Raw genomic sequence first — 26,499 nt, forward strand, 5'->3', positions numbered from 1 at the left:
GAGTCAATGTGTAAAAGCATAGGAACACAGACCAAAGAAGGAGAAAAAGAAATTAGGAGGAATGGTCATCAAATGCAGAGTAATGGGAGATGTCAACAAAGGGGGGGGGGATTTTAGTATTTTAATTGGGCGGATGTGATAGGCTGTAAACCCTGCACATACCCAGCCAATGGGGAAACAGGAGGGAACCTGCCTCGGGTATAAGGGATATAAGCTTCAGTCTTACTATTTTTGGGTGTGTCTGCTTTTGGAATAGCAAGGAGAGACAAGAAGACCTTCTTAAACAAGCAATGCAAAGAAATAGAGGAAAGCAATAGAATGGGAAGAACCAGAGATCTGTTCAAGAAAATTGGAGATATGAAAGGAACATTTCGTACAAAGTTTTCCATAATAAAGGACAAAAGTGGAAAGGACCTAACAGATGATGGAATATCTGTCTGTTAGGATTGATAAACAAGCCATAATGATGTTTGTCGATGCCGAAAAGGCATTCGATAACATAACATGGGATTTTATGCTGATAAATTTAGAATATATGGAGATTGGTAAAGAGTTTCTTAACGGAATAAAAGCAATCTACACAGAACAAAAAGCCAAACTGATTATAAATAATGTAGTCACAGAAGAGATAAAGATACAAAAAGGAACAAGACAGGGTTGCCCACTCTCACCGTTACTTTTCATAACGGTATTAGAAGTACTTTTGAATTCGATTAGGCAAAATAAGGAAATAAAGGGTGTGACAATCGGTCGGAACGAATATAAGATCAAAGCGTTCACGGATGACTTGGTAATAATGATTGAAGAACCAACAAGTACGGTAAAAGAAGTTTTGGAGGAAATGGAACAGTTTGGAAGTGTGGCGGGATTCAAACTAAACAAGAAAAAAACAAAAATGATAGTGAAAAATATGGATCAAGATCAAATAGAAGTATTGCAACAACAAACACAAATAGAGGTGGTTAAAAAGGTGAAGTACCTGGGTATATGGATAACTCCCAAAAATATAGATTTATACAAAAATAACTATGAACCAGTTTGGAAGGAAATAAAGGACCTAGAGGTGTGGGGAAAATTGAAATTGTCATTCTGGGGAAGGATCTCTACAATTAAAATGAATGTGCTTCCAAAGATATTATTCTTATTTCAGACTATCCCTATAATTAAGGGGAATAAGATTTTCAAAGAGTGGCAAAGAGCGATTTCGAGATACATCTGGCAGGGCAAAAAGCCGAGAATTCAATTTAAATTGTTAACAGACATAAAGGAAAGAGGAGGCTTTGCCCTGCCAGATCTGAAACTATATTATGAGGCATCATGTCTTTGCTGGGTGAAAGAGTGGATTAAATTAGAGAATAACGAATTGTTGGATCTAGAGGGGTTCGACAATAGATTTGGATGGCACGCCTACTTATGGCATGAGAAAAGGAGAATCCATAAAGGCTTTGAGAGCCACATCTTTCGGGGTCCTTTAATTGAGGTATGGGACAGGTATAAAAACCTACTAGAACCTAGAACACCACGTTGGTTATCACCTCTAGAAGTTATGAGTGTAAGGAGAATTAATATGAGAAGTAATTGGATAACGTACGGTCAACTGTTATTTAAAGAAGGAGGAAAGTGGAAAATAAAACCGTATGAGCAGGTGAAAGAACATGTATATGATTGGATGCACTACTTCCAAGTAAATGAGATGTTTAAGAAAGATGGCAAAGAACGAGGTTTTACGGATAAGGAATCGAAATTTCAAAGTGAGGTTATAGATAACGACGGTAAAAATTTATCTAAAATGTATAGGCTGTTGTTAGACTGGAATTTGGAAGATGAAGAAGTCAAGTCGGTGATGATTAGTTGGGCCAGGGATGTGGGTCATAATATACAATTTGAGGATTGGGAGAAACTATGGAAGGAGGGTCTGAAATTCACTGCTTGTGTGACGTTGAAAGAGAATATGATGAAGATGTTCTATAGATGGTATATGACACCGGTAAAACTGGCGAAAATGTATAAGACATGTAATAGGTGTTGGAAGTGTAGGGATAAAGAGGGTACTTTCTACCACATGTGGTGGGAATGTAAGAAAGTGAAAGACTTCTGGGAAAAAATATATAATGAGTTAAAGAAGATCTTAAAATACACATTTGTAAAGAAGCCAGAAGTCTTTCTGTTAGGAATAGTAGGAAATGAGATAAAAAGGATAGATTGTAAATTTTATCGATATGCAATCACAGCTGCAAGAGTGTTACTGGCCCAGAAATGGAAACAGCAAGAAATACCGACCGTGGAAGAGTGGAGAATGAAATTGTTAGATTACGCAGAGTTAGATAAATTGACAGGGAAGATCAGATACTCAAGAGACCAAAAGTTCATCGAGGACTGGGGGAAATTTGTGGAATATCTGGAATATTTAAGTGAAGGACAGATGACGCTTAAGGGATTTAAAGAAGCTCTGTAAAAAAGTAAGAAATATTGTCTAAAGGGAATAGGAAAAAAAGAGATAAACAATGTCAATATAAATTTGAGAAATGTGTAATTAAAATTATGACTATGGATGATTTACGGAACAGCTGAGGGAAGTCCAAAGGAGAAATAAGTTATGAAAATGATGTGAATTAATGTATTTTGTATTGTTTGCTGATGTTGATTAATAAAAATTATATGATAAAAAAAGGAAAGGACCTAACAGAAGCAGAAGACATCAAGAAGAGGTGGCAAGAATACACAGAGGAATTATACCAGAAAGAAACGGATGTCTCATATACCCCAGGCAGTGTGGTTGCTGACCTTGAGCCAGACATCCTGGAGAGTGAAGTCAAATGGGCCTTAGAAAGCACTGCAAATAACAAGGCCAGTGGAAGTGATGGTATTCCAGCTGAACTATTTAAAATTTTAAAAGATGATGCTGTTAAGGTGCTACACTCAATATGCCAGCAAGTTTGGAAAACTCAGCAGTGGCCAGAAGATTGGAGAAGATCAGTCTACATCCCAATCCCAAAGAAGGGCAGTGCCAAAGAATGCTCCAACTATCGCACAATTGCACTAATTTCTCACGCTAGCAAGGTTATGCTTAAAATTCTACAAGGAAGGCTCAAGCAGTATGTGGACCGAGAACTCCCAGAAGTGCAAGCTGGATTTAGAAGAGGCAGAGGAACCAGAGACCAAATTGCAAACATGCGCTGGATTATGGAGAAAGCTAGAGAGTTCCAGAAAGACATTTACTTCTGCTTCATTGACTATGCAAAAGCCTTTGACTGTGTCGACCATGGCAAACTATGGCAAGTTCTTAAAGAAATGGGAGTGCCTGATCACCTCATCTGTCTCCTGAGAAATCTCTATGTGGGACAAGAAGCTACAGTTAGAACTGGATATGGAACAACTGACTGGTTCAAAATTGGGAAAGGAGTACGACAAGGCTGCATTTTGTCTCCCTGCTTATTTAACTTATATGCAGAATTCATCATGCGAAAGGCTAGGCTGGATGAATCCCTAGCCGGAATTAAGATTGCCGGAAGAAATATCAACAACCTCACATATGCAGATGACACAACCTTGATGGCAGAAAGTGAGGAGGAATTAAAGAACCTTTTATTGAGGGTGAAAGAGGAGAGTGCAAAATATGGTCTGAAGCTCAACATCAAAAAAACGAAGATCATGGCTACTGGTCCCATCACCTCCTGGCAAATAGAAGGGGAAGAAATGGAGGCAGTGAGAGATTTTACTTTCTTGGGCTCCATGATCACTGCAGATGGTGACAGCAGCCACGAAATTAAAAGACGCCTGCTTCTTGGGAGAAGGGCAATGACAGGCCTAGACAGCATCTTGAGAAGTAGAGACATCACCTTGCCAACAAAGGTCCGTATAGTTAAAGCTATGGTTTTCCCAGTAGTGATGTATGGAAGTGAGAGCTGGACCATAAAGAAGGCTGATCGCCGAAGAATTGATGCTTTTGAATTCTGGTGCTGGAGGAGACTCTTGAGAGTCCCATGGACTGCAAGAAGATCTAACCTCTCCATTCTGAAGGAAATCAGCCCTGAGTGCTCACTGGAAGGACAGATTGTGAAGCTGAGGCTCCAGTACTTTGGCCACCTCATGATAAGAGAAGACTGCCTGGAGAAGACCCTGATGTTGGGAAAGATGGAGGGCACAAGGAGAAGGGGGCGACAGAGGACGAGATGGTTGGATAGTGTTTTCGAGGTTACCAGCATGAGTCTGACCAAGCTTCGGGGGGCAGTGGAGGACAGGAGTGCCTGGCGTTCTCTGGTCCATGGGGTCACGAAGAGTCGGACACGACTAAACGACTAAACAACAACAACAACAACTGCTTTTGGACATCTGATCTTGCAAGTACGTTATTTTGTAATCGATAAACTCTCTGCTGCTTCACCAATTTTGTTCAGATTTTGAGTCTCACACCCACTTCTAACATTCCTCACACAGGGTGTGAATTTGCCTAAACACCCCTGTCAAGTGCCAATCAATGTCCCTGCAGTCGTTATTAGCACTAGCTCAGGTTTCCAGCCCATTTCCAAATTCAACTCCTTGCACAACACGTTGCAGTAATCCAAATGAAAGGTTGCAAGTATTGATTTGTCCTCAAGATTTGCAGGCCACCACCTAATGCCATGACGCCATAGGGTGGAGGTGATGAGCGCAAGGAAGGAAAGTCAACATTACTGTGGTGTTGCGTTCGCAAAGTAAAGGAAGGATTGAACTCTGATTAATAAGAATACACACAGAGGCTTGAACCAGCAAGACTCTGGGAAGGGTGCGTATATTTGTGTCTCTCTGTGCTTGTCCGTGTTTTTTTCGCAGACCCCGGCCCAGGTAGTTTTATTCACAAAAAAGCTTTTTACACAGTGTTCCTAAGAACCAATCATATTTCTTCTGAGCATTTCCACAAACCCACGTGGGGACAAAGTTAGATCAAAAGAAATTCTTTTAACTACAAAGACTACTACTCTGAGCATGCATACCTAATCTGAAAGTAAATAAAAGAGGACTAGAGAAACTCCGGAGATCACAAACAGGAGTAAACAAGAGAGGATGGAAGGATGGCAAGGAGATAGGCATCATTATCACCTTCCTGTGAAACTATTTCCAGGCCCTAAGATTAACATCCCAAGATTAATTAAGATTATTATAAAAAACTACTTCAAAGGAGGGACGCGGGTGGCGCTGTAGGTAAAACCTCAGCGCCTAGGACTTGCCGATTGCATGGTCGGCGGTTTGAATCCCCGCGGCGGGGTACGCTCCTCTCGTTCGGTCCCAGCGCCTGCCAACCTAGCAGTTCGAAGGCACCTCTGGGTGCAAGTAGATAAATAGGGACCGCTTACCAGCGGGAAGGTAAACGGCATTCCGTGTGCTGCGCTGGCTCACCAGATGCAGCTTGTCACGCTGGCCACGTGACCCGGAAGTGTCTGCGGACAGCGCTGGCTCCCGGCCTATAGAGTGAGATGAGTGCACAACCCTAGAGTCTGGCAAGACTGGCCCGTGCGGGCAGGGGTACCTTTACCTTTACCTTTACTTCAAAGGAACTTGCCCAGTGTCTTTTTGGCCCAGGATGCCTGCCTGGCGAAGCAACTGCTGTGTACGTGACATGTGAGGAAGAGAGGAATGGAACAGGGATGCAGGGGTGTAGATTGATCAAGAATCATTTCAAAATAGTTTAAACCCAGGCAACGCCATGCTTTCATTGCTGACGCAGATGGCTTACTCTATATCTGTTATAATTCCTCATAGCAATCCCACCTAATCACTACATCTCTGGATATTTGCACTCCTACATCTCACCATTTTTTTTTTATTTTTTATTTATTGTGTACAGAGAAGCTTAAGGCATTGTGAGATGGCATTGTGTCCTCATAATCTTCCTGCATGTGTTTCTGTATCAGACATTCCTGAAGGAGGGCGTGGAAAAAATGTAGTGCAGAGAGAGAACAAGGAAAGGATACATTGTAAAAATCAAGAAGTTCCAATTAAGGCAACAATGATTAGCAACCCATACATGAGCCGGGTTCGAAACCACCCAATCTGTGGTAACCAAGGACCACAGAGTGTCCCACCAGGAGGGAAGAACATCCTGTGTGATGTTGTGTGCTAGTGCTGGCAATTGATCTATTTGAGTTTGCACATGGTAACTATCATCAGTCAAATTAAAACAGAAAAGATTAGACACAACTTGACATCCTAGATGCTGGTGTAGCAAGAGATAGTCTTATAGAAGCTTTCAGTGTAATAACAGCTTCTCTTAAAATCTTCTGTTCTTGATTTAAAAGAGCTAAAGCACGTGAGGTATGATTTATAGATTTTGTCAAAGAACAGGCCAGGTGAGCACAGGCCATGCAAGCATTGTATATAGCCAAAGCAGGGACTCCCACTAAGGAAGAAGCCAAGGAAGTATACTCTGCTTTGGAAAAAAAAAACTGTAGATTGGAGTCACACATGTCAGTTAATCTTTCAGCATGACGTTGAGGGCGCTTTTGAATGCTGCTGCCTGTTTTTTTCAAAAAGTGAAAACTGCCTGTTTTTTTCAAAAACTAACATCAATCGGCTAAGGCAGCATTGAGCATCAGATAAATTGGCGGAAATGTAGTTATAACTTCTTTGATTACATGTAAAAAACCAGCCATCTGGTAAGCGCACATGAGCATAATTAAAAGTAATCTGCTGAACACGTGAACAATTTCAACTGGCCCTTCCTGTGTCCAGACAGCGAGTCGCTTCCCCACTGCAATTCACAATCTGAGCACAAGAGGTGTCTGGCAGTGCTGCAACTCTAGGTGTGTATTGTATCCAGGGATATCTTTTGTGTTACCTTTCCCCAATCATGGAGATTGGTATAACTAATGATACCTTTAGAAATCCATTTAGAAAACCACTTTCCCATGTGTGTGGCATGTACCATATGAAAGGCTGTGTACAAACTGGGATTATACAATTTCCTAAGGCAGTGTGCATATCATATGTTTCACTCAGACAAAAACGAGAGACATTAGCAACTTCAGCTAAATGCATCCACATATTATAGCTATGACTAGAAGTGGTGTCAGGAGGAAGACAGATACAGTGAGTACTAGGTATCAAGAAAACAAATAATATACCTGTTAAAATCAGCATAGGGTTCATACGTAGCTGAGTAATTAGAGCTACTAAAAAGGTCTCTGATTCCGTTGGAACATCATGATGCTGAAATTGTGTCTTGGCATCAGAGGTCAAGGTCTTCAGCATTCCCCATGTCACCTCCGGGCATCCCTCAGCCTTTCAAGGATGAGGATGGGTGCAATGGACTTTCGCACGGGGCTGCTGAGCCTGTAGATGCGGAGTCAGGGTCATGGTCCTTGCAAAGTCTGGAAGGGGATTCTGCAGGCCTTGGTGCCAGCTCATGTCTTGGCCAATAGGGATGGGTACAGCGACCTGGAATCCACACAGGACCTGGGAAAGTAAGAACAGTAGGGCATCCCTGCCCCTAGGTAAGCAAAGGAACAGGTTCCTCTCACTTCGGGTTGGGGAGCTGCTGGTACATCACTAGAGGGCATTCCAGAGGTCATTCCAGAGGTGCCTCTTCCCTACAATGGTGATCCATAGGAGAAAATTTATTAGGAAAGGAAACAGTTAATTGAAGGTAAAGTTAACAGAAGTTAAAGCACAGGAAGGACATCCATCAACAATATCCTTAGCTTGTGTCAGAGGAATGAAAAAATAGTTTAAAATCAGCTGTTTAGCTCCCTGGTGTAAAAATGCATGGCTGTCAATTGGATTAGAAAATAATGGACAGAAGGATTTCAGAGCAGAATCAGCATGTTGATTACCTTCTGAAATTATATCCTTGAATTCTGTATGGGAGCAAAATGTGAGCAGCATAGAAAGGCATAGTTCTATGCATTAAGAGATATTTCAGTGTCGAGATCAAAGAGTAGATTAAACTCTAGCATAGGAGAAAGATAGGATTAGCCAAATGTGATAAAAAGATATCCCACTTCACACAAAAATCACAAAATGCAGTGGAAATGTAGGCTGGTCTCTGTCAGTTTTCTGATTAGCTGCAAAAAAATATGCTAGTTATTTTCAGAAAGCCACTCCCGACATAAGGGGGGGGTTGCGGGCTCACGCCCCATCTACATCCTCGTGGGGCTGGCTGCAGCCACGCGGGACTTGGGGAATCCCGGGATTCATTAGTAATCATCATTCACTGTGCCAGCCAATCGGCAGGCAGCGGGCTGCAGGCTTAGTAGGGGGCATTTAAGGTCGGGGCAGCCCGTGCTCGCCCCTTTCTTTTCTTACAGCCAGCTGCGGTTCCCCACCCACCCACCCTCTAGGTTGTCATTTGGACTTTGCTATGGGCTTCGGCTGGTCGCCGCAAGGGGCCTGGTAGGAGTTTTTCCACTTGGCTAATTGGCATTATTTTAGAAGCCACTTGGTTTTTTCACCTACCTCATAGCAAAACGTCACAACACCTTTGGTTTGGGCGGTTAGGCATTGGCAGGGGGGGGGGGGAGGAATGCCATCACTTCCCCCAAATGTTGAAGGGTAGTTCGTTAAAGGACTCCGGGGGGCGTCGCCTCGTCCGAAACCTATGGAAGCTAGTGCCTAAAGCGCGCTCCCGAGCGGTAACCCCTCGGGGAGCGCCTAGGGATGTGCATCTCGGGGGCTCCCCCTGTTGGTGCTTAACCCTTCCCGGTTTTATGCCGGTTAGTCTGATAGGGCCAATGCCTAAAGCCAATACTGCTCTTACCTGTAATCAATAAAGTTGTGGCCATTTTTCGCCCATTAACCTAAATTTTGGTGTCCTGTGTCTTTATTTATTCCATCTGTGGGAGGGGACGGGAATCGCCACGCAATCCTTATACGTTAAAACACTCTAGAGGTGTTGAATAGGAACCTGTTTTTGGACAGAAACCAATTTTCAGGGTACCTGTTGAATTAAACTAGGCGTGAATCTTTAGGAGGGTTAAAATAAACTATCCCAAGTTAATCAGTAAATGCAAACAGATAGGAAAGAAAAGAACTCATTGATCCTGTTTAGAAATAAGCAAATAACAAGCAGCAATATCAAATCTAGTGTTAGGCAATTCAGAGTGTAGCCACTCTAAAATCACTATTCTGTCAGCAGTGTCTGGGGAAAAAGTAGTCCTGTAGGTGAAAGCATTGTATTAAAAGAATCACGCGTATGAAGTGACCCCAAAACTCTGCAACTGCTGTAAAGTAAATTCATTAGGAATTTTAAGTCAGGGAGGAAAGGAGAAAAAACAGTCTGCAAAAAGCGATTAAGAATGAGTCTCACTGTCTGAGGTGGAATCAGACCTGTGTGCTACGTCTTAATTGTATACACCACCATAGGGAACTGGAACTGAAAAGTAGCAAGTTCTGCTGTCATTAGATTCAAACCAGCACTGCCCTTAGCGGCATGGCGCAGATTTGTCACAGGAGACTGTGTGTTCAAAGCAGCTGTGTTAGAAGCAATACCTGGCTCTTGCTAATTTACGGTAGCTTCAGTAAAAGACTGACAATCAGCTGGCACAACAGTCTTTGTTTTCCCATTTAAACTCAGGCTGGAAGGCCATCCATTGTGGCATTGCCTGTCTTTAGCAGGATGCACTGAAGGAGACAAAGCTGCTGCTAGGAGGGCAGATTTGTGAGTCTCGGTGTCAATATTCTGGCAAGGCTTACTCATTTGAGCAACATCTGCTTCTGGCTTCTGCTACATCGCTTTAAGAGCAGTCTTGCAATCAGCATTTTCATTTTCATAAGCCAATTGTTTCATTGAAACTTCAGAGGCGTCAAAGTTTGGAATTAAAGTACTGGCTGCTCTTAGGCCATCAAGAATACCATGCAAGCCATTTTCTGTCACACTTCGCTTCAATTTTTTAAAAACTACAAAGGGCAATGATTCATGGGCTCTCTGTTCCTGTGCATTCTGAACAACAGGAGAGACTGCTAATAATGGTAAGGTGTCAGCTGTTTTTTCTTCACTGCTTCCTTCTGCCATATTTGGAATAGTCAATTTTTGCACTGTGGTCTGAGCCCCTTGCAGGCATTGGTCCACCAAAGAAGGTGGCATGGAATTTACATTCGACCCAGGCAAATTTTTGGCAAAGGAAGGTGCCAATGGAATTACCTTTGGCATGACCTCAGAGGAGAGAGGCTGGAAATCTAGAGGCTGAGATGGAGGGAACAATATTATGGTATTTTTAAAAGCAGCTAGGGGTTGCAACAATGTGGGAGCATTCACAGAGACAGCTGGTGGCTGGAGCAAAGGGTTAGAGAGCTTTCCAACTGCGTCTCTACACAAATGCCAGGTGTGCAAGACTTGTACAGATGCCTCAGGATGTCTATGGAGTGCATCTCCCAGCTCATTCCATTTCTTAATGTCATAAGTACCCCCCTCTGGAAACCAGGGGCACAGTCTAGCAATCTCTAACAACAATTTTTCTACTGGGGTGCTAAATGCTTATCATGCCCTTCCTGAGTTAGGAAAAATAATAAATTATTCCTATGCTTTTCCTGCACATGTGAAAGCTTGCTTCTCATGATCTCACCTTAAGGGTAACAGACGCGCGTCTTTGGGGCTCGTTCCGAGCAAATGAGATCCTAAGTCCAGGAATCGTTTTGCAGGAGATGATCCACCGCGACCGAGGGATAGCAGGTTGCTAGCTCCGAGGAGAGTCCAATCCTGGGGGTTTCCTTTCGCTGAGGTTTCCTTTTGCTGTGCCTCAAATGCTGAGGTTTTCTTTTTAGCTTTGCCTCACACGCTGAGGTCCCCCCCCCCCCAAGCCTCACACGGTTCCCTTTTAGGTTTGCCTCACCTGGAGCACCACTTGAGGTGTTCTCAAAGTAAAGGAAGGATTGAACTCTGATTAATAAGAATACACAGAGGCTTGAACCAGCAAGACTCTGGGAAGGGTGCGTATAATAATCTCTGCGTGCCTCCACCCCTCGGCCCAGGTCGTTTTATTCACAAAAGAACTTTTACAGAGTGTTCGTAAGAACCAATCAGATTTCCTCTGAGCATTTCAACAAACCCCATATGGGGACAAAGTTAAACTACCAAAACTAATTAAGCACACATAGTTCTGGGGTAAACAAAGGAGTACATTTGGCAACCCCTGAGGTCATAAACAAGCAATATACATGGTAAGGAGGATGGCCAGGAAGACAGCGATCATTATAACCTTCAGGTGAGATCTGTTTCCTGGCCATAAGATTAACATCCTAAGATTAACATCAGAAAAGCTACATCAAAGAAACTGCCCACTGTCTTTGATAACCCAGGATGCCTGCCTGGCGAAGCAACTGGGCTGTGTAAGTGACTTGTCAAGCAAGAGAGATGGGCAGTAGAGGAAATGGCCAGAGATCCAGAGGGTTGTGGGATTTGATCAGAAATTATTGTCAATGAATTAAACCCAGTCAACACAATGCATTCATTGTGGACACAATGACTTGATGCATATTTTATAATACCTCATAGTAGTCCCACCTGACCCCACACTCTGGATATTTGCACTCCTACAAGGTCATTCATTTCTATAAACCTTTTAAGAACTGTATTACACTCTGCAAACATTTCTGTGTGTTCAGGAATGCAAGTGGCCCCCAACCAGCCAAGGCCATTATTCCGTGGTATCCATCTTGAACATGATACCATGTCACTGGCACACCATTGTCCTCTAACCGCTTCTTGTACAACAGCCCATCGTCCCGGAATCCATCATATTCACAGGTTAGAATGAAAGTCTCTGGGAGCTGGCGGATTATGTCATCCTCTGCTAGAAGGGGGGAAAACATTGTCTCATAACCTCTTTTAACTTGTTCATAAAGTTCTTCTGAAAATGGAGCAGGTTCTACAGGAACATAGCCCCTAGCTTTAAATTCTTCTGGAATGTTATCAGCATTGATCCATTTTTGGTATTTCTCTCTCAAATCAGGAGGGACATGGGCGCCTTTCAGAACTCCATCTACATTCATTGTCTTCCCAGTGAGATATGTCAAACCAACTTTGACAGTTCTTTTCCGGAACATAGGAGGAACTGAATGGTTTTGCTGATAGGATGGCAGATTGAAGTCCATTCCTTGGAGGAATGGGTAAATGAGGACCTGAGCTCGCACTCTTGGGAGGTCCTCTCTGGTCACCAGTTCTTGGCAAATGGCTGCAGTAAAAGTGCCTCCACTACTCTCCCCTGCAATGGCAATGCGGCTGGCGTCCACTCCATATTCCTTTGCATTTTTCATAAAGTATATTACAGCAGTTAAACAGTCCAGTACAGGGACTGGATACGGATGCTCAGGAGCTAAGCGATACCTAAAGAGAAGGCAAGATGTCATCAGCATTCATCATGTTAAGTCATGGGCGAACATATCAGACGACACAGCGATTCTTCCAAAGCAGCTCTTTATTTGTAAGCTGGAACAGAACTGAACTGAGGAGCTCGGTCAGCCTGCTTATATAGAGCTCCACTAGAATGCAACAGTAACCATTTTCTGTAACTAGCCAATCACTGAACGTCACTTTCAATCCTTCATTTGCATACAAACTATCCAATCACTGAATGTCACTTTTGATCCTTCATTTGCATAACTATCTACAGTATCCCCCTGCTGGCCCAGGGTGAGAACTTCAGTACATAACACATCATACACTTTGCAGCATTTTCCTGCAATGGCATATATATCAAGGGTGGCCCCCCTAGGGCCACATTCCTTTCTATGCAACCTTCCTGGGGGCCACATGTCAGCTGTGGGTGGGACCAGAGAGCAAAATGGAAAGCAAATGCGAACTTTCCCACTGGACAAGTAGGTTGGTTCCTACACACAGCCACACACCTTTCTCTACCCTCCAACCAAGCAAGCAAGACACATTCACACCAGTCAGATGCCATTCAAGGATGGTGCAAAAGAGGGGCAATGGTGCAGGGGTGGGGTCTGGGGTCAGAGGGGAAATGAAGTGGCCCAGAGTGCAACATTCAGCCCCTGTGGCTGATGCTCTGCACCCAAATATAATGCTAGTTCAGCATCCCATTCTCAGTGGCTGATGGTCAAATCTGATTCCGACCATAGAGGCAGACTATAGCCAGCATAGCTAGGAGCCACTGGTAGCCTTATACTCTGCCCAGTTATTTAATCCCTTTTCAAAGCCATCCACATTGGAAGCTATCTCTGCTTTCTGTGGGAATTAGTTCCATAGTTTAACTTTGCACTGTATGGATAAGTACTTTCTTTTATCTGAATCTTCTAGCATTCAGCTTCATTGAATGTCCACATGTTCTAGAGTTCAGAGAGAGCGACAAACACATTTCCCCAGGCCACTTTCCACATGACATGCCTAATATAACCAACTTCTATATTTTGAATGTTTTCTTGATTTCCTTTTCCATCTCAGGAAAACAACCCCAGTTCTGAATCACCTCCAGTATGTCCCACCATGCCTTCCTGAGATCAGTGCTTCCCACTCTTTCTGCCCACTTTAAACCATATGGCCTTAAAGCCAAGAACTCCTGTTCACCCACCTTGGCCAGGAGGCTTCAGATCATGCACCAAAGGTGCACTAAGGCAGTGAGGGCAGCCATTGGGAGAGATGATGTTCATTACTGTCGGGAAGGCTTGCCTTGTAAAGGGCTCTGAAGCCCTGGCAAATAACACTTCTCCCATTGCCCAATGTACCACTGCTCTCATTGGGTGGTAAGTGTGGCTGACAGGACAGTTGGGAACAGCTTGAGCTTATTTCCCGGAGAGAAGTTCACCTTAACTCCAGCTGCACTTTCCCTCTCAACCGCAGGGCCATTTTGCCTTAGGAGAAGAATCCTAATGGCTTTTTATGGGTTGATGTGGTGGTTTTCTTTAAAAGTAGTTTAATGGCCTGATCCAGCAGAGCTCTTCTTATCATAAAAGCCAGAGGGATTGGGTCCAAAAGCATAAAAATCAAAATACAAAGGTGAACACCCATTCTAAAGGTTGGCAAATCCACTATGTTGGCAAAATCAGCTTTTTTCTGGGCTCATGTGGAAGGGTTAGAAACTGAGGGGAAATACTCTTTTTTCTGCTACAACAAGCATGAAGATACTTACTCAGCACACATAACCACTGAGTCAGTTTGGTGGGCAATGGAACGGCAGATCATTTCAGAGGTTCCTAGGGGGAGGAAACACATCACACACTGCCTGCTGTGAGCAATTATTTGTTACTCTCCATTACAAATTTCCTTGGTCGTTCACATTGAAATCACTGTGAGTTGAATCCACTGTGAGTTAGTCCTACTGAAAGTAAACCTGTTGAAATTAACAGATATGACCAATGCTTCCGCCCCCCAGGGGGTACACAAGGGTATGCAGGACCGACACCTCTTTGTTGTTGTTGTATAAATGTGTGGCACTTACCTTAACAATTTCATGGTGAGTACTGCCACCTCTCTTTCTAGAAAAAAAGGACTGGATATGACTAATATTGCTGTGTCATAAATGTCTGTTTTTAATGTCCATGGAGGCACAGGTCAATTCTGCGTCCAGAGCAACTGTTTACCAGCTCCATCTGGAATGCAGGCTGAGACCCTACCTGCCCGCAGACTGTCTCGCCAGAGTGGTGCATGCTCTAGTTATCTCCTGCTTGGACTACTGCAATGCACTCTACGTGGGGCTACCTTTCAAGGTGACCCAGAAACTACAACTAATCCAGAATGCGGCAGCTAGACTGGTGACTGGGAGCAGCCGCCGAGACCACATAACACCGGTGTTGAAAGACCTACATTGGCTCCCAGTACGTTTCCGAGCACAATTCAAAGTGTTGGTGTTGACCTTTAAAGCCCTTAACGGCCTCCGTCCAGTATACCTGAAGGAGCATCTCCACCCCTGTAGTTCTGCCTGGACACTGAGGTCCAGTGCCGAGGGCCTTCTTGCAGTTCCCTCACTGCAAGAAGCGAAGTTACAGGGAACCAGGCAGAGGGCCTTCTCTGTAGTAGTGCCCACCCTTTGGAATGCCCTCCCACCAGATGTCAAAGGAAAAAAACACCTACCAGATTTTTAGAAGACATCTGAAGGCAGCCCTGTTTAGGGAAGCTTTTAATATCTGAAGGACTATTGTATTTTAATATTTTATTGGAAGCCGCCCAGAGTAGCTAAGGAAACCCAGCCAGATGGGCGGGGTATAAATATATTATTATTATTATTATTATTATTATTATTATTACATAAAATATATATGCTACTTGATTGTAGAAAACAACAACAATAACCATGTATAGGCTGCACAAATCACCCCACCCCACCCCCGTCCACGGCAAACATTTCAGGATCTTTACATTAAATTACAATGATAAATTGTCTTCTAACAATACAGTGGAACCTCTACTCGTGACCACAATCCATTCTGGAGGCCCGTCTGTGGCGTTTGCCCCCTAGGATGTGTTAAGGAAAGGGTTAAAATGGGTGTGAGGTGAAAAGTCAGTTGAGGTCTGGGGGTTGTCGGTTGAGGTTTGGGAGTTGGGAGTTTAGGTTTGTCAGTTGGGAGTTGAGGCTTGAGTGTTGGAGAAGGAAGATGGTGGATTAGGAGTGGGTTGGTTAGTTGTATTGTGAGAGAGTGAGAGGAATTGTTAGGGAGTTAGATAGATAGTTGAGAATAATTCAGTTTGAAGTTGTAGGAACTAAGATTAGGAAACTGACCAGAAGAAAATGAACTGCAACCATATGCTTGTTCCTGCTCTTAAAAATAAACTTGATTATTTGTTTATGTTGACAACTGTCTGGACTCCGTGTGTCCCTGTGAGAAGTGGGGTGGTGGCAGCGAAGAAAGGAACCGCAGTGGTGGCACAGGGTCAATAGACCGTGAAACATCCGGGGGCCATGTGTGATCGCCACAAAATTGGTGGTGCAGCGGTGGGATAACAACTGAACCTGCCGCCACAAAATTGGCGACAGCAGCAGGATTCAATAAGTCTAAGTGCCTGGAGAGGGGAAGGGTAAAACCGGTGAAGAGATTACCTGGCCTGAGGGTGTGATTGAGGATAAACCCCAGATTGCCGTTTGGCCGAGATCACAATAAGAGCAAGAGATCTCAAAAGACTGTTCTGGCGGAGGCTTAGGCTCAGGGTCAGAGGAAGTAAGCTTGAAAGGTTAGAGGGGAAAACCTAAAGCTATACTTTGGGGACCGGGGTCTTGGAAAGCCAAGCCGGGAGGAACTGTGCTGAGAGTAAAAGTCTCTTATTTAATTAGTGCAAAATACTGACTCAACCATAATGCCACCCAAGAAGACTAAGCACCCAGTGAGAGAAAACCAACATGAAAGCTCTGGAGAAGAGAATGGGAATCCCCAGGGGGAAGAAACCAGAACAGAAGAGATGACTAAAACTCCACTGAAGTAGAAGTTCCACAGTTTTCAGAGGATTTTGAAAAGTGGAAATTAGTACAAGAATATAACTTGAAATTAGAGCTTGATAAAAATAGGCTTGAGAAAGAATTGGAAAAAGAAAAATTGAGGGCTGAGCAGGAAAGGGAACAGCAGCAGTTTCAGTTAGAGATGAGACGGTTGGAACTAATGGTATTAGAAAAAGTAATAATAGTAATAACACCGATGGGCAGAATCAAATGAAGATAGATTTAAAACGCTTTCCTGAATTTAGAGATAGGGATAGCCCAGAAGCATTTCTAGTAGCCTTCGAGAGAGCCTGTCACGATTTTCAAGTAAAAGAGGAAGATAAAATGATGATCTTGAGAGCTAGAATAAGCGGTCCTCTAGCCGAATTATATGCTCAAATGACTGAGGAACAATCCAAGAGAATGCAGACACAGTACCTAAGATTAGAGAAGTGATGGCGTTGGAGCAATTTTACGACACAATAAATGGCCATTTGAAGTACCTGATAAAAGAAAGAAACCCCAAGACAATAGAGGAAGCAGCGGGTTTAGCCGATAAAATAGATGAAATCTGAGACCATGGATTTGATGGGCCAAAATTTGGTGGGAGATACTGGGAAACAAACAAGAATAACTTTCAGCAAACCAAAGGAAAGTTTACCTCAGTGACGAGAACCCGCTCGCCATCCGTAAATAATCAGTCTCACGCCAAGATGGGTTGAAGAAGTCTGGCCGCAGCTCTCCCTAGAAGCTGCTGCTGCCCCAACCTTTATTGTGTGTGTCCAAGAAAAGATACAAATTCAAGGAGAGAGCTTTGCCTCAGTCAGCAGATAAAAGGCAATACAATACATTAGTCTCATGTTCTCACACCAGACCACGCAGTTGATCATGTTATACTACGGGGACCAATCATTGGATGGCATGAGCTGTCCACGCGCTGCTCATGCTTCCAAGCAATGCTTTCTACTATGAAATCATCCTTGCAATAATAATCTTTTGCCCATGCTCTTATGGACAAATGACCATATTCCCACACCTCAGAAACCGATAAGAGAGGCAGGCCCTCATCGGGAAGCCCACATGAGAAGGCACACACCCATACAGAGTTTACTGAGGGAAAAGTAAATAAAACAAGTTATGCAGGACCCAAATACATTTCATGCTGGAGATGTGGGAAATTAGGTCATAAACGTTTTGATTGTAAAACAGGAAAAGAAACATCTAGTTATAGTACCACACAGAAACAGACATATTGTATCCAGTCTGTGGAGCAGAGCCCAACTAGCCAGGTTGTCAAGGAAACAGACCTGCCAACTAGGCCTGAGCCTGCTGAGGTAGTAGAGGCCAAAGTCCTGCACTGTTATGTGATTCAACAAGATAATCTCTTGTTAAATAGATGGAAAAAGATATCTCGGGTTAAAGGACATCTCGGGTTAAAGTCACCATAGTCCACCCAGATATAATCAGGGATGATGCCATAATTCCAGGAAAAGTAATGAAATTAAAAGGAATTTCGAAACAAGCAGAAATCCTAAAGGTGGCGGAAATAGATGTCAGATTCAAAAACTGGGTAGGGAAGTGGCAGGTAGCCCTGTCGGAAGAAATTCCCGCCCCTGTGCTCATTGGTTGGGACATTTTAGAACATGTGCAGAGTACTTTCATAGTTACCAGAGCAAAAGGGAGTCCACAGTCACCTAATCCTGAGGGGGTGGATACAGTAGCAGAGGCAGACAGTGCTGAAGAACAGCAAGGGAATGATCAGTGTGAGGAAAGAAAAGACACCTTTTTATTTCCTTTGACTAAAAGTCAAACCTCAAGTTTTGCCAAAAAGCAAAAAGAAGATACTGAGTTACAAATGTACTTTGAGGCAGCCGAGTCGGAGAGGTCGTTAACTCCTGAGTGCCCAGAACGGTTTTGTTTGAGCAAGGGCCTTTTATATCGAGAAGTCCTTGACCCACCATGCGGGGGGGGGGGTGAAGAAGTGAAAAGACAGTAATCCCTCATACTTATAGAGAAAAGATTTTGCAACAAGCCCATAATAGCATTCTTGGTGCACACATGGGAGTTGTACATCATATCGACACTGGAGATGCTAAGCCAATTGCTGTCAACCCATATAGAATAACTGGGGAGAGTATGTGGGGAAAGTTAGCAATGAGATAAGGGCAATGCTGAAGGCAGGGATTATAACCACTTTGGAAAGTCCCTGGGCAGCACCCATAGTGTTATTAGACAAACCTGATGGAGCTATTGGGGGGGCCACTAGGTGGCGCATCGGAAGATGGCTGACAATAACATCTCTCCGACCCACACGAGGTAATTTGGAGGCTATGATGGGGGTAATTAGCCTCCTTAACCCCCCCCCCAGGATTGTGGGGGGGACGGCCCTTGCCTGCTGTGCCCTATACCACCCCCGAATTTGTGGGGGTGGGGGCACTAGGCACAAAGCCCTCCTGTGGGATTCCGGCACTCCTCGATGCTGTCTCTGATCCGCGCCTCTAGTTGGAACAATCTTCAAAAGAAACAATTTGGACAAGATAAATTGCACATACTTCAAGGAAAAAGGGGAAGTAAAGACTACTGACAGAAGAGCTCTCTGATAACAAGACAAGAATAAAATATGAGAAGATACGTCAAGATACGGTACGACAAATGACTGAGGGGGGAGGGGGGGAAAACCTGCCTCTCCTTTTTTTTATGTGATTAAACAAGAATCCCCTCCCCTAATGAGTCAGAAATTAAGGACTTAAGCTGTGGATTTAAGACTGTGTGGAGATAAACTTTCGAACCAAAGCAATGTTTCAAGAAGAAGCTGGAAAGCTAAGAGTTTTGGAATGACGCAGTTAAAAATGCCGTCGCCATTTTGGGAGGCATTGATGGAGCTCTTGGGTCTGGGAGGAGAAAGAGAGAAATCAACTTCTCGGTGGGACTTAAGAGTGACAATGCCTAATTTATGATGGAAAGAGCGATGTTATCTACGAAGGAGATATATGGAAACCATCTGGACTTAGTTTGGAGGAACGGGAAATCCACACAGGATCATTATACTTGCTTACCGGCTTAAGGAGACTAACAGAAGAGATCGTAAAGGAAAAAGAGAAATTATATGAACAAGATATGATGTGGAAACACCAAGATAAGACTGGATAGGATAATGAACTTTGTCTGGACTGATTGGGACTGATTTGGACATTAACGCAGTAATAAGAAGATGATCTGAATCCCCCTTTGGATCTTGAAGTATGGGTTCCCCCAACAAAATTTAAAAATTTGGCTTTGTAATTTGGAATTTATGCGATGTGATTTAATTTGATGTGACTGGCCAGTTAATAAAAATTATTAAAAAAAAAAAACAACCTGATGGAGCTATTAGATTTTGCCTAGATTATAGGAAGCTGAACCATGTCACTAAAGCGGATGCATATTTAGATGACCTGAACGAAGCTATAGGCCAGTGTCATTTCATCACCTGCCTAGACTTAACAAAGGGGTACTATCAAGTAGAAATGGACCCTAAGGACCAGGAGAAAACTACGTTCAGAAGTCCTTTAGGGTTGTTTGAATTTAAAATAATGCCCTTTGGCTTAAAGAATGCGCCAGCAACTTTTCAGCGATTGGTGGACAAAATCCTGAATAGATTAAGAAACTGGACAGCAGCATGTCAGCAGGCGTTTGATGCCTTAAAAAGTGCCTTGACATCAAATCCAGTCCTTGTTGCTCCTGATTATGATCATGTAATGGTTGTAAGGGGTTACTTGTGCGTAAGTTGCCTTCAATTTCGGTTAGATTGCCTGGGTCACCATGCCTTGGCTGACAGCCCACACTCCGTGGCCGGTCAGTCGCTTGCAGAATCCATCAGTGGGCGTTTCTTGAACCTCTTCCAGCATAAGAGCTGTTTGACGCCAAGTCTCCTCCTACTTTCCCTGCGCGGAACTCGTCTGCGCAAGTAAGGGGAAGGCAGAGGCGTGTCAGCGCTCTCTCCACTAGTCTCTGGTGAAGGTTCACCGTCTTAACCGAAGCATCTAATGCCAGGATCGGGGCCGTGCTGTGCCAACAGGGAGAGAAGGACGACCTGCATCCCATCACCTTCATAAGCAAGAAACTACTACCAAGGGAAAGACATTATTCGACCATCGAGAAGGAATGCCTTGCCATTGTATGGGCATTACAGAAGTTGAAGTTGTACATCTGGGGCCGAACTTTTACTTTATGTACTGACCGCTCACCCTTGTTGTGGTTGAGGACAATGAAGACCAACAGTAAGTTGTTGAGGTGGGCCCTATCACTGCAAGACTTTAATTTTATGATTAAAAATGTGAAAGGGACCCTGAATACCGTCACAGATGCTTTGTCCAGAAGACCTGCAGTTGAAAGTTAACTGAATACCTAACATGTAACAGGTTTTTGTATATATGTATATTTTACCAGAACACAGTATTTGATGTGCAAATGTTAGATGTGATGTGAAGGGTGAAATGACAGGTTAGGAAATGTTTATTTGCCATAAAAATGTACTGCTGATTGATCAGGAGAATAACTAGGTTAAGTTATCCCTCCTGAGTCAATCTTCTTAAGGGGGGAGGAATGTGGCGTTTGCCCCCTAGGATGTGTCAAGGAAAGGGTTAAAATGGGTGTGAGGTGATTGGCCTGTGAGAATGCGAGGGGGGAGTAAAAGATAGAGTGGGAGGTTTTGAAAAGTCACTTGAGGTCTGGGAGTTGATGGTTGAGGTCTGGGGGTTGGGAGTTGAGGTTTGTCAGTTGGGAGTTGAGGCTTGGGTGTGGGAGAAGGAAGAGGGTGGAATACGCAGTGGGGGTTGAGTTGTATTGTGAGAGAGTGAGAGGAATTGTTAGGGAGTTAGATAGATAGTTGGGAATAATTCAGTTTGAAGTTGTAGGAACTAAGATTAGGAAACAGACCAGAGGAAAATAAACTGCAACCATATGCTTGTTCCTGCTCTTAAAAATAAACTTGATTATTTGTTTATGTTAACAACTGTCTGGACTCCGTGTGTCCCTGTGAGAAGTGGGGTGGTGGCAGCAAAGAAAGCAACCGCAGTGGTGGCACAGGGTCAATAGACCGTGAAACGTCTATTGGGGCCCTGTGTGATCGCCACACCGTCCTTATGGCAAAACAGGTCGCTGGGAGAGGCGCCATTGTGTGCAGGCACGGACGACAATTGCCTGCTTCTATGCAGGTGTGAACGGCAGCAAACCCGCCAGTTACATCCGGGTTTGCCGTGGTCGCAACTTAGAACGTCCGTGAGTGGCGGCGGTTGTAAATAGAGGTTCTACTGTACAGTTAACCATTTCAAACACATTTCACAGAACTTACGAATGCTTCCAGCCACTGCAGCACCTCCATGAAGGAAGATGATTCCTTTCCTGTTCCCAGCAGGTGATGTCTTGGGCCAGTACAGCCTCACAGGCACCCCATCAAAAACCAGGTCCTTTATGATCAGTTTGGAGTCCTTCATTATCGGAATGAATAGGCACATGGCCCTGATTATGGAATATCTATGGCAGATGCCCATTTTTTCCAGAATTCCTACCTGTTTAAAACAAAACATTTAGCATGCATAATTAGCATTAGATATTTTTCCACTTACAATTTTTTAATACTTAAAAAAGTATTTTGGGACCGTCTAATCCAGCCTTTAGAAATGATCATGACCAGTACTTTGACACAGGGTGAGATACCTGATACTTGGAAGACCATTCCCTGCTGAAAGGCCCATTTCCCCTTGGCCTAGGGGGCAGGGCCCACTGGGGACTCACCTTGAACAGCTAAAAGGGGATGCTGGGAGGCCAGAGGGGCATTGCTGGAACAACTCTTGGGATGTGGCAACTGGCTAAAAAGTTTTAAAATCTTTAATTTTAGTTCCCCGTTTTGTTTTTGTTGGGTTGGGGTTGGTTAAATGTCTTGTTGGGATTGGCAGCTATTTTAATTTGGGTATTATTATTATTATTATTATTATTATTATTATTATTATTTTATATTGATTTATAGGTTTATTTTAGTCTGTATAAGATATTCTATTTGTTAATGTTTGATGTTTTATTATGCTTATATATGCTGTAAGCCCCCCAGAGTGGCTGGGTAAACCCAACCAGATGGGCGGGATACAAATAATATAATTAGTATTATTATTAGTATGCCAATATCACATTGATAGCAAAACAAGATCATGACCCAGCCCAAGTCAATAATTATAGACCTATTACTTTGCTTAATTGTAATTATAAATGGTTTGTGGCAACATTAGCAAGAAGACTCAAACAAGTGTTAGGAAACTTAATACATGAAGACCAGACAGCATTTCTGCCGATGAGGCAGTTAAAAGATAATGTTGCAATTGTATTAAATGCTACTGAATATTTTGAAAAAAGAAATGATTAGCAATTACCCATGGTTTTTCTAGATGCAGAGAAAGCGTTTGATAATTCACTGGTCAACAACAAATTTGTTGTCTGCGTTTTTTTTAATTGATTTAGGATGAATCTGATGCGCTGAATCCAAAAATCACATTGGTTTTGCTCAATCAGGTCAAATTTTTGAGCTATGGCCACATGTCGGTTTTTTTACGCTTTTGTTCACATGTACGCTTGTGTGGAGCATTTTAGAAGAAGTTGGTGGGGGTAAAATGCCATGTCGAATAAATGTTTTGATTGGAAATGATTATTTTAATGACAAGAAGTATTCAGGTCCAATAGTTCTTGGTGATTATGTCAAAAAGGGATCCGTTTGAAGTCATAAAACCTCGAAATCTTCCATAAATTGGTGCACTGTTGATGTGACTGGGATCAACAGAAAGAACCGGAGCAGCCTCAAGTATCCTGATCTTCAATCAGCACGTCGTCCTGTAGCTCATTGTGATGAAATTCCAGTGCCTATCTTCAGAGAACTTCCTGACGAAGATGCCTCCAGTGTTGAAGGACATGAAGAAGAAGAAGAAGTGGTTCTTGAAGATGATGCTCCACATCCATTTTCCCAAAAGGAGTTGAATGATCTAGTTCACGACCTCAGCTTGTAAAGGACTCTGCCAAACTGTTGGCATCTAGATTGATGGAAAAAACCATCTCTGACAGTGCTTGCATCAGCTTCTTCAGCAACAGGCATCAAGAGTACCTCCGTTTTTTCTCGGAAGAGAAGGGCGTGGTGTAGTGTGCAGATATTGCACAGCTTCTGCTCAAGCTTGGAGTGCCACAGTATGAACCCAAAGATTGGAGACTGTTCATTGACAGCAGCAAGCGATCACTGAAATGTGTTCTGCTATACAACGGCAACCAGTTTGCCTCTATACCCCAGGCTCACTCGAGTACACTGAAGGAGAACTATGAAGCGGTGAAGTATGTGCTGGAGAAAATTGGTTATGATCAGCATAAGTGGTTTATTTGTGTTGACCTGAAGATGGTGAACTTTTTGTTGGGACAACAGTCTGGCTTCACCAAGTACCCATGTTTTCTGTGCATGTGGGAAAGTAGGGACCGTGCTCAGCATTACACAAAGAAGGACTGGCCTGTGCTGGAGGAATTGGTGCCTTGCAAAGAAAGGAACGTCATCAACGACCCTCTGGTGGACAGAGACAGAATACTCTTCCCACTGCTGCACACCAAGCTTGGCTTAATCAAGCAGTTCACCAAGGCTCTGGACAAGGATGGTGACTGCTTCACTTACTTGTGCCAGGCTTTTCCAGGATTGACCATGGAGAAGTTGAAAGCTGGCATCTTTGACGGTCCTCAGATCCGTCAGCTCATCAGAGATTCAGAGTTCGGAAAGTTAATGAACGAAGTGGAACTGAAAGCGTGGAAGGCATTTGTTCTGGTAGTGAAGAACTTTCTTGGCAACAATAAGGCCAGAAACTACGCAGAACTTGTCAACAACATGCTGACTGCTTTCAGAAACCTGGGCTGCAACGTGAGCGTCAAGATGCACTACCTATTTTCACATATGGACCGGTTTCCTGAGAAACTGGGTTCAGTGAGTGACGAGCAGGGGGAGAGATTCCATCAAGACATGAAAGAGATGGAGACCAGGTATCAGGGTCGCTGGGACACAGTCATGATGGCTGACTACTGTTGGACTCTGAAGAGAGACCTCCCTGCCGCTGAGCATTCCAGGAGTTCCAAGAAACAGAAGTTCAAGCCCTGAAGTTTGAAAAATGGTGAAGCAACATGCAATTTACGGGTACCTACCTTTATCAATGCCCACCCTTCAGTTTACAGTAAACCTGACCTGATGGAGAGAAACGGATGCCATTTCCTGATTCAGCAGTGCAAAAATACACTAAATCAGTTGTAGAAATCTAGACAACATTCAAAAAGTAAAAAATGGTTATCCAGTGTAATGCTTCTTGGAGTTGGGGGCGGGAATTACTAGATAAAATGGGGTTCAGGGAGAAATTTGTGAGAGGAATAAATACATTATATACAGAGCGATTTGCAAACAGTAAACAGAATTTTATAAGAAAAATGCATTATTGGCAAGGAAACAAGAGAAGGTTGTCTACTTTCACCATTATTGTTTATTTTGGTTTTAGAAGTGTTGTGTGGGGATATTAGGGAAAATGGTATACGAAATCTCCAAGTGAGTCTTCGAACTTACAAACTGAGGGCATTTGCGGATGATGTGGAAAACTTGATGGAAAACCTGATGAAAATGTGGTTAAGGTACTGGAAGCAATAAAGCAGCTTGGTGATTTTCTTTTATAAGAGAAAGAAAGTAGTGGGCAGCAGAGGGCGGGAGATAAAAAAATTTTGACCAGATATCAAAATTTACTTGAACAGAAATCACTTTTATGATTATCTCCTATTGAAGCCAATACACTAAGGAAATTAAACATTCAAGAGAATTGGGGTACTTATAGAGACATACTATGTTTTTCTGGTAATGCATATAAAATGATAAAGTTAGAAGAAATTCAAGAATGGGTATCAGATTGGTTTCAATATTTTCAAATTAGCATTTTTAAAAGAATTATTCTAAATTATTTTATTGACTCTAAAGGGTTGCAGCCCCTTTTATAGAGGTGTCTTCATCCCCATGATATATGTAAAATATACTTACTAGTGCCAATCCATATCCCACTGAGAAATCGTGAAGCAGTATTATTAGGCGATAGGACAGTCCTCGAGGCAGGTGGGTCCTGGTAAGACGATAAGAAACTCCCCACACTAACAGCAAGAAATGAATGAAAATAGTTGTATATAATATCAGCATCCACAGAGTTTCACCAAACGCCATTTCCCTTAAACTCAGAGGCACAGAGACAAGGACTTTGCCTTGGCCAACACTGGTGGCTTTTATAGTAGAACAATCTATGCCATGAGGAAAAGAACACCCTAGGTCAACCCATATAGTTCTCAGTTGAGAAGAAAAGAAATAGTTTAATAATCCAGTAAGACATTGCTGCTATCCTGGATTCCTGAAAGACACTGTTGTTCCTCACACAGGGTGTGGATACGCATTGGTGGGTGTGAATTTGCCTATCTTCTCCTCCCAAGGAAAGTCGTGCATTGGAGTGTGCCTGCCCTCCCACACAAAATCATTGTGCCTCTTCCCTCCCTGAGGAGTTTATCAGGGATAATTAAAAGGGGCGGCACAACGATGCAGGAGGGGCTGGCTGGCACGACACTGCAATGGCATCCTCACAACAGGGGTGTCACTGCAACTTTCCAGAACAGTGTGGTGAGGAAAGAGGTTTGGCGCTGTGCAGGCTGACCAATGGGAGCCAATCCCACCCAGTCTATTGCTCATATAACTCCACTTTTCATTTATAAAGTCCATTTATTTATTTATAAAAGCTTCCTCTACTGTTGGACCCATTGATGGCCTCTTGCTGAACTGATACAAAGAGGGGAGTTGAAATACAATGGGATTTAGTTCATTCATTTATTTATAAAAGCTTCCTCTGCTGTTGGACCCATTGATCATTTGCTGCAATGATACAAAATGGAAGCATCCTGACTTTCTTGGTTGAAGGAATGGAGAACATTAGAGAATTCACATATTCTAGACTTAGAAGGCCATGATAAAATTTTTGGTTGGCACACTTCATTATGGTATGAAAAGGTGAAAGTACATAAAGGATTTATAAATCATATAATTAGGGGGGGGAATTGTATAGAATATGGGATAAATAGAAGCATTTATTAGAGGGGAACCACT

At 43.2% G+C, this 26,499-nt stretch overlaps 1 protein-coding gene across 1 annotated transcript; it reads right to left on the bottom strand.

Annotated features, from left to right (window-relative positions):
- Positions 1-10,874: 10,874 nt before the first annotated feature.
- LOC307204861 (arylacetamide deacetylase-like 4) lies at positions 10,875-25,635 on the bottom strand. Its single transcript, XM_079956929.1, has 4 exons — positions 25,399-25,635; positions 21,667-21,883; positions 14,058-14,121; positions 10,875-12,295 (listed from the first exon to the last, which is right to left on the bottom strand). The coding sequence occupies exons 1-4, from the start codon at positions 25,573-25,575 to the stop codon at positions 11,521-11,523; spliced, it is 1,233 nt and encodes a 410-aa protein (XP_079813055.1). The 5' UTR covers positions 25,576-25,635; the 3' UTR covers positions 10,875-11,520.
- Positions 25,636-26,499: the final 864 nt, after the last annotated feature.

This window comes from Podarcis cretensis (genome assembly GCF_951804945.1).
Source record: "Podarcis cretensis genome assembly, chromosome: 16".
Taxonomy (NCBI): Eukaryota; Metazoa; Chordata; class Lepidosauria; order Squamata; family Lacertidae; genus Podarcis; species Podarcis cretensis.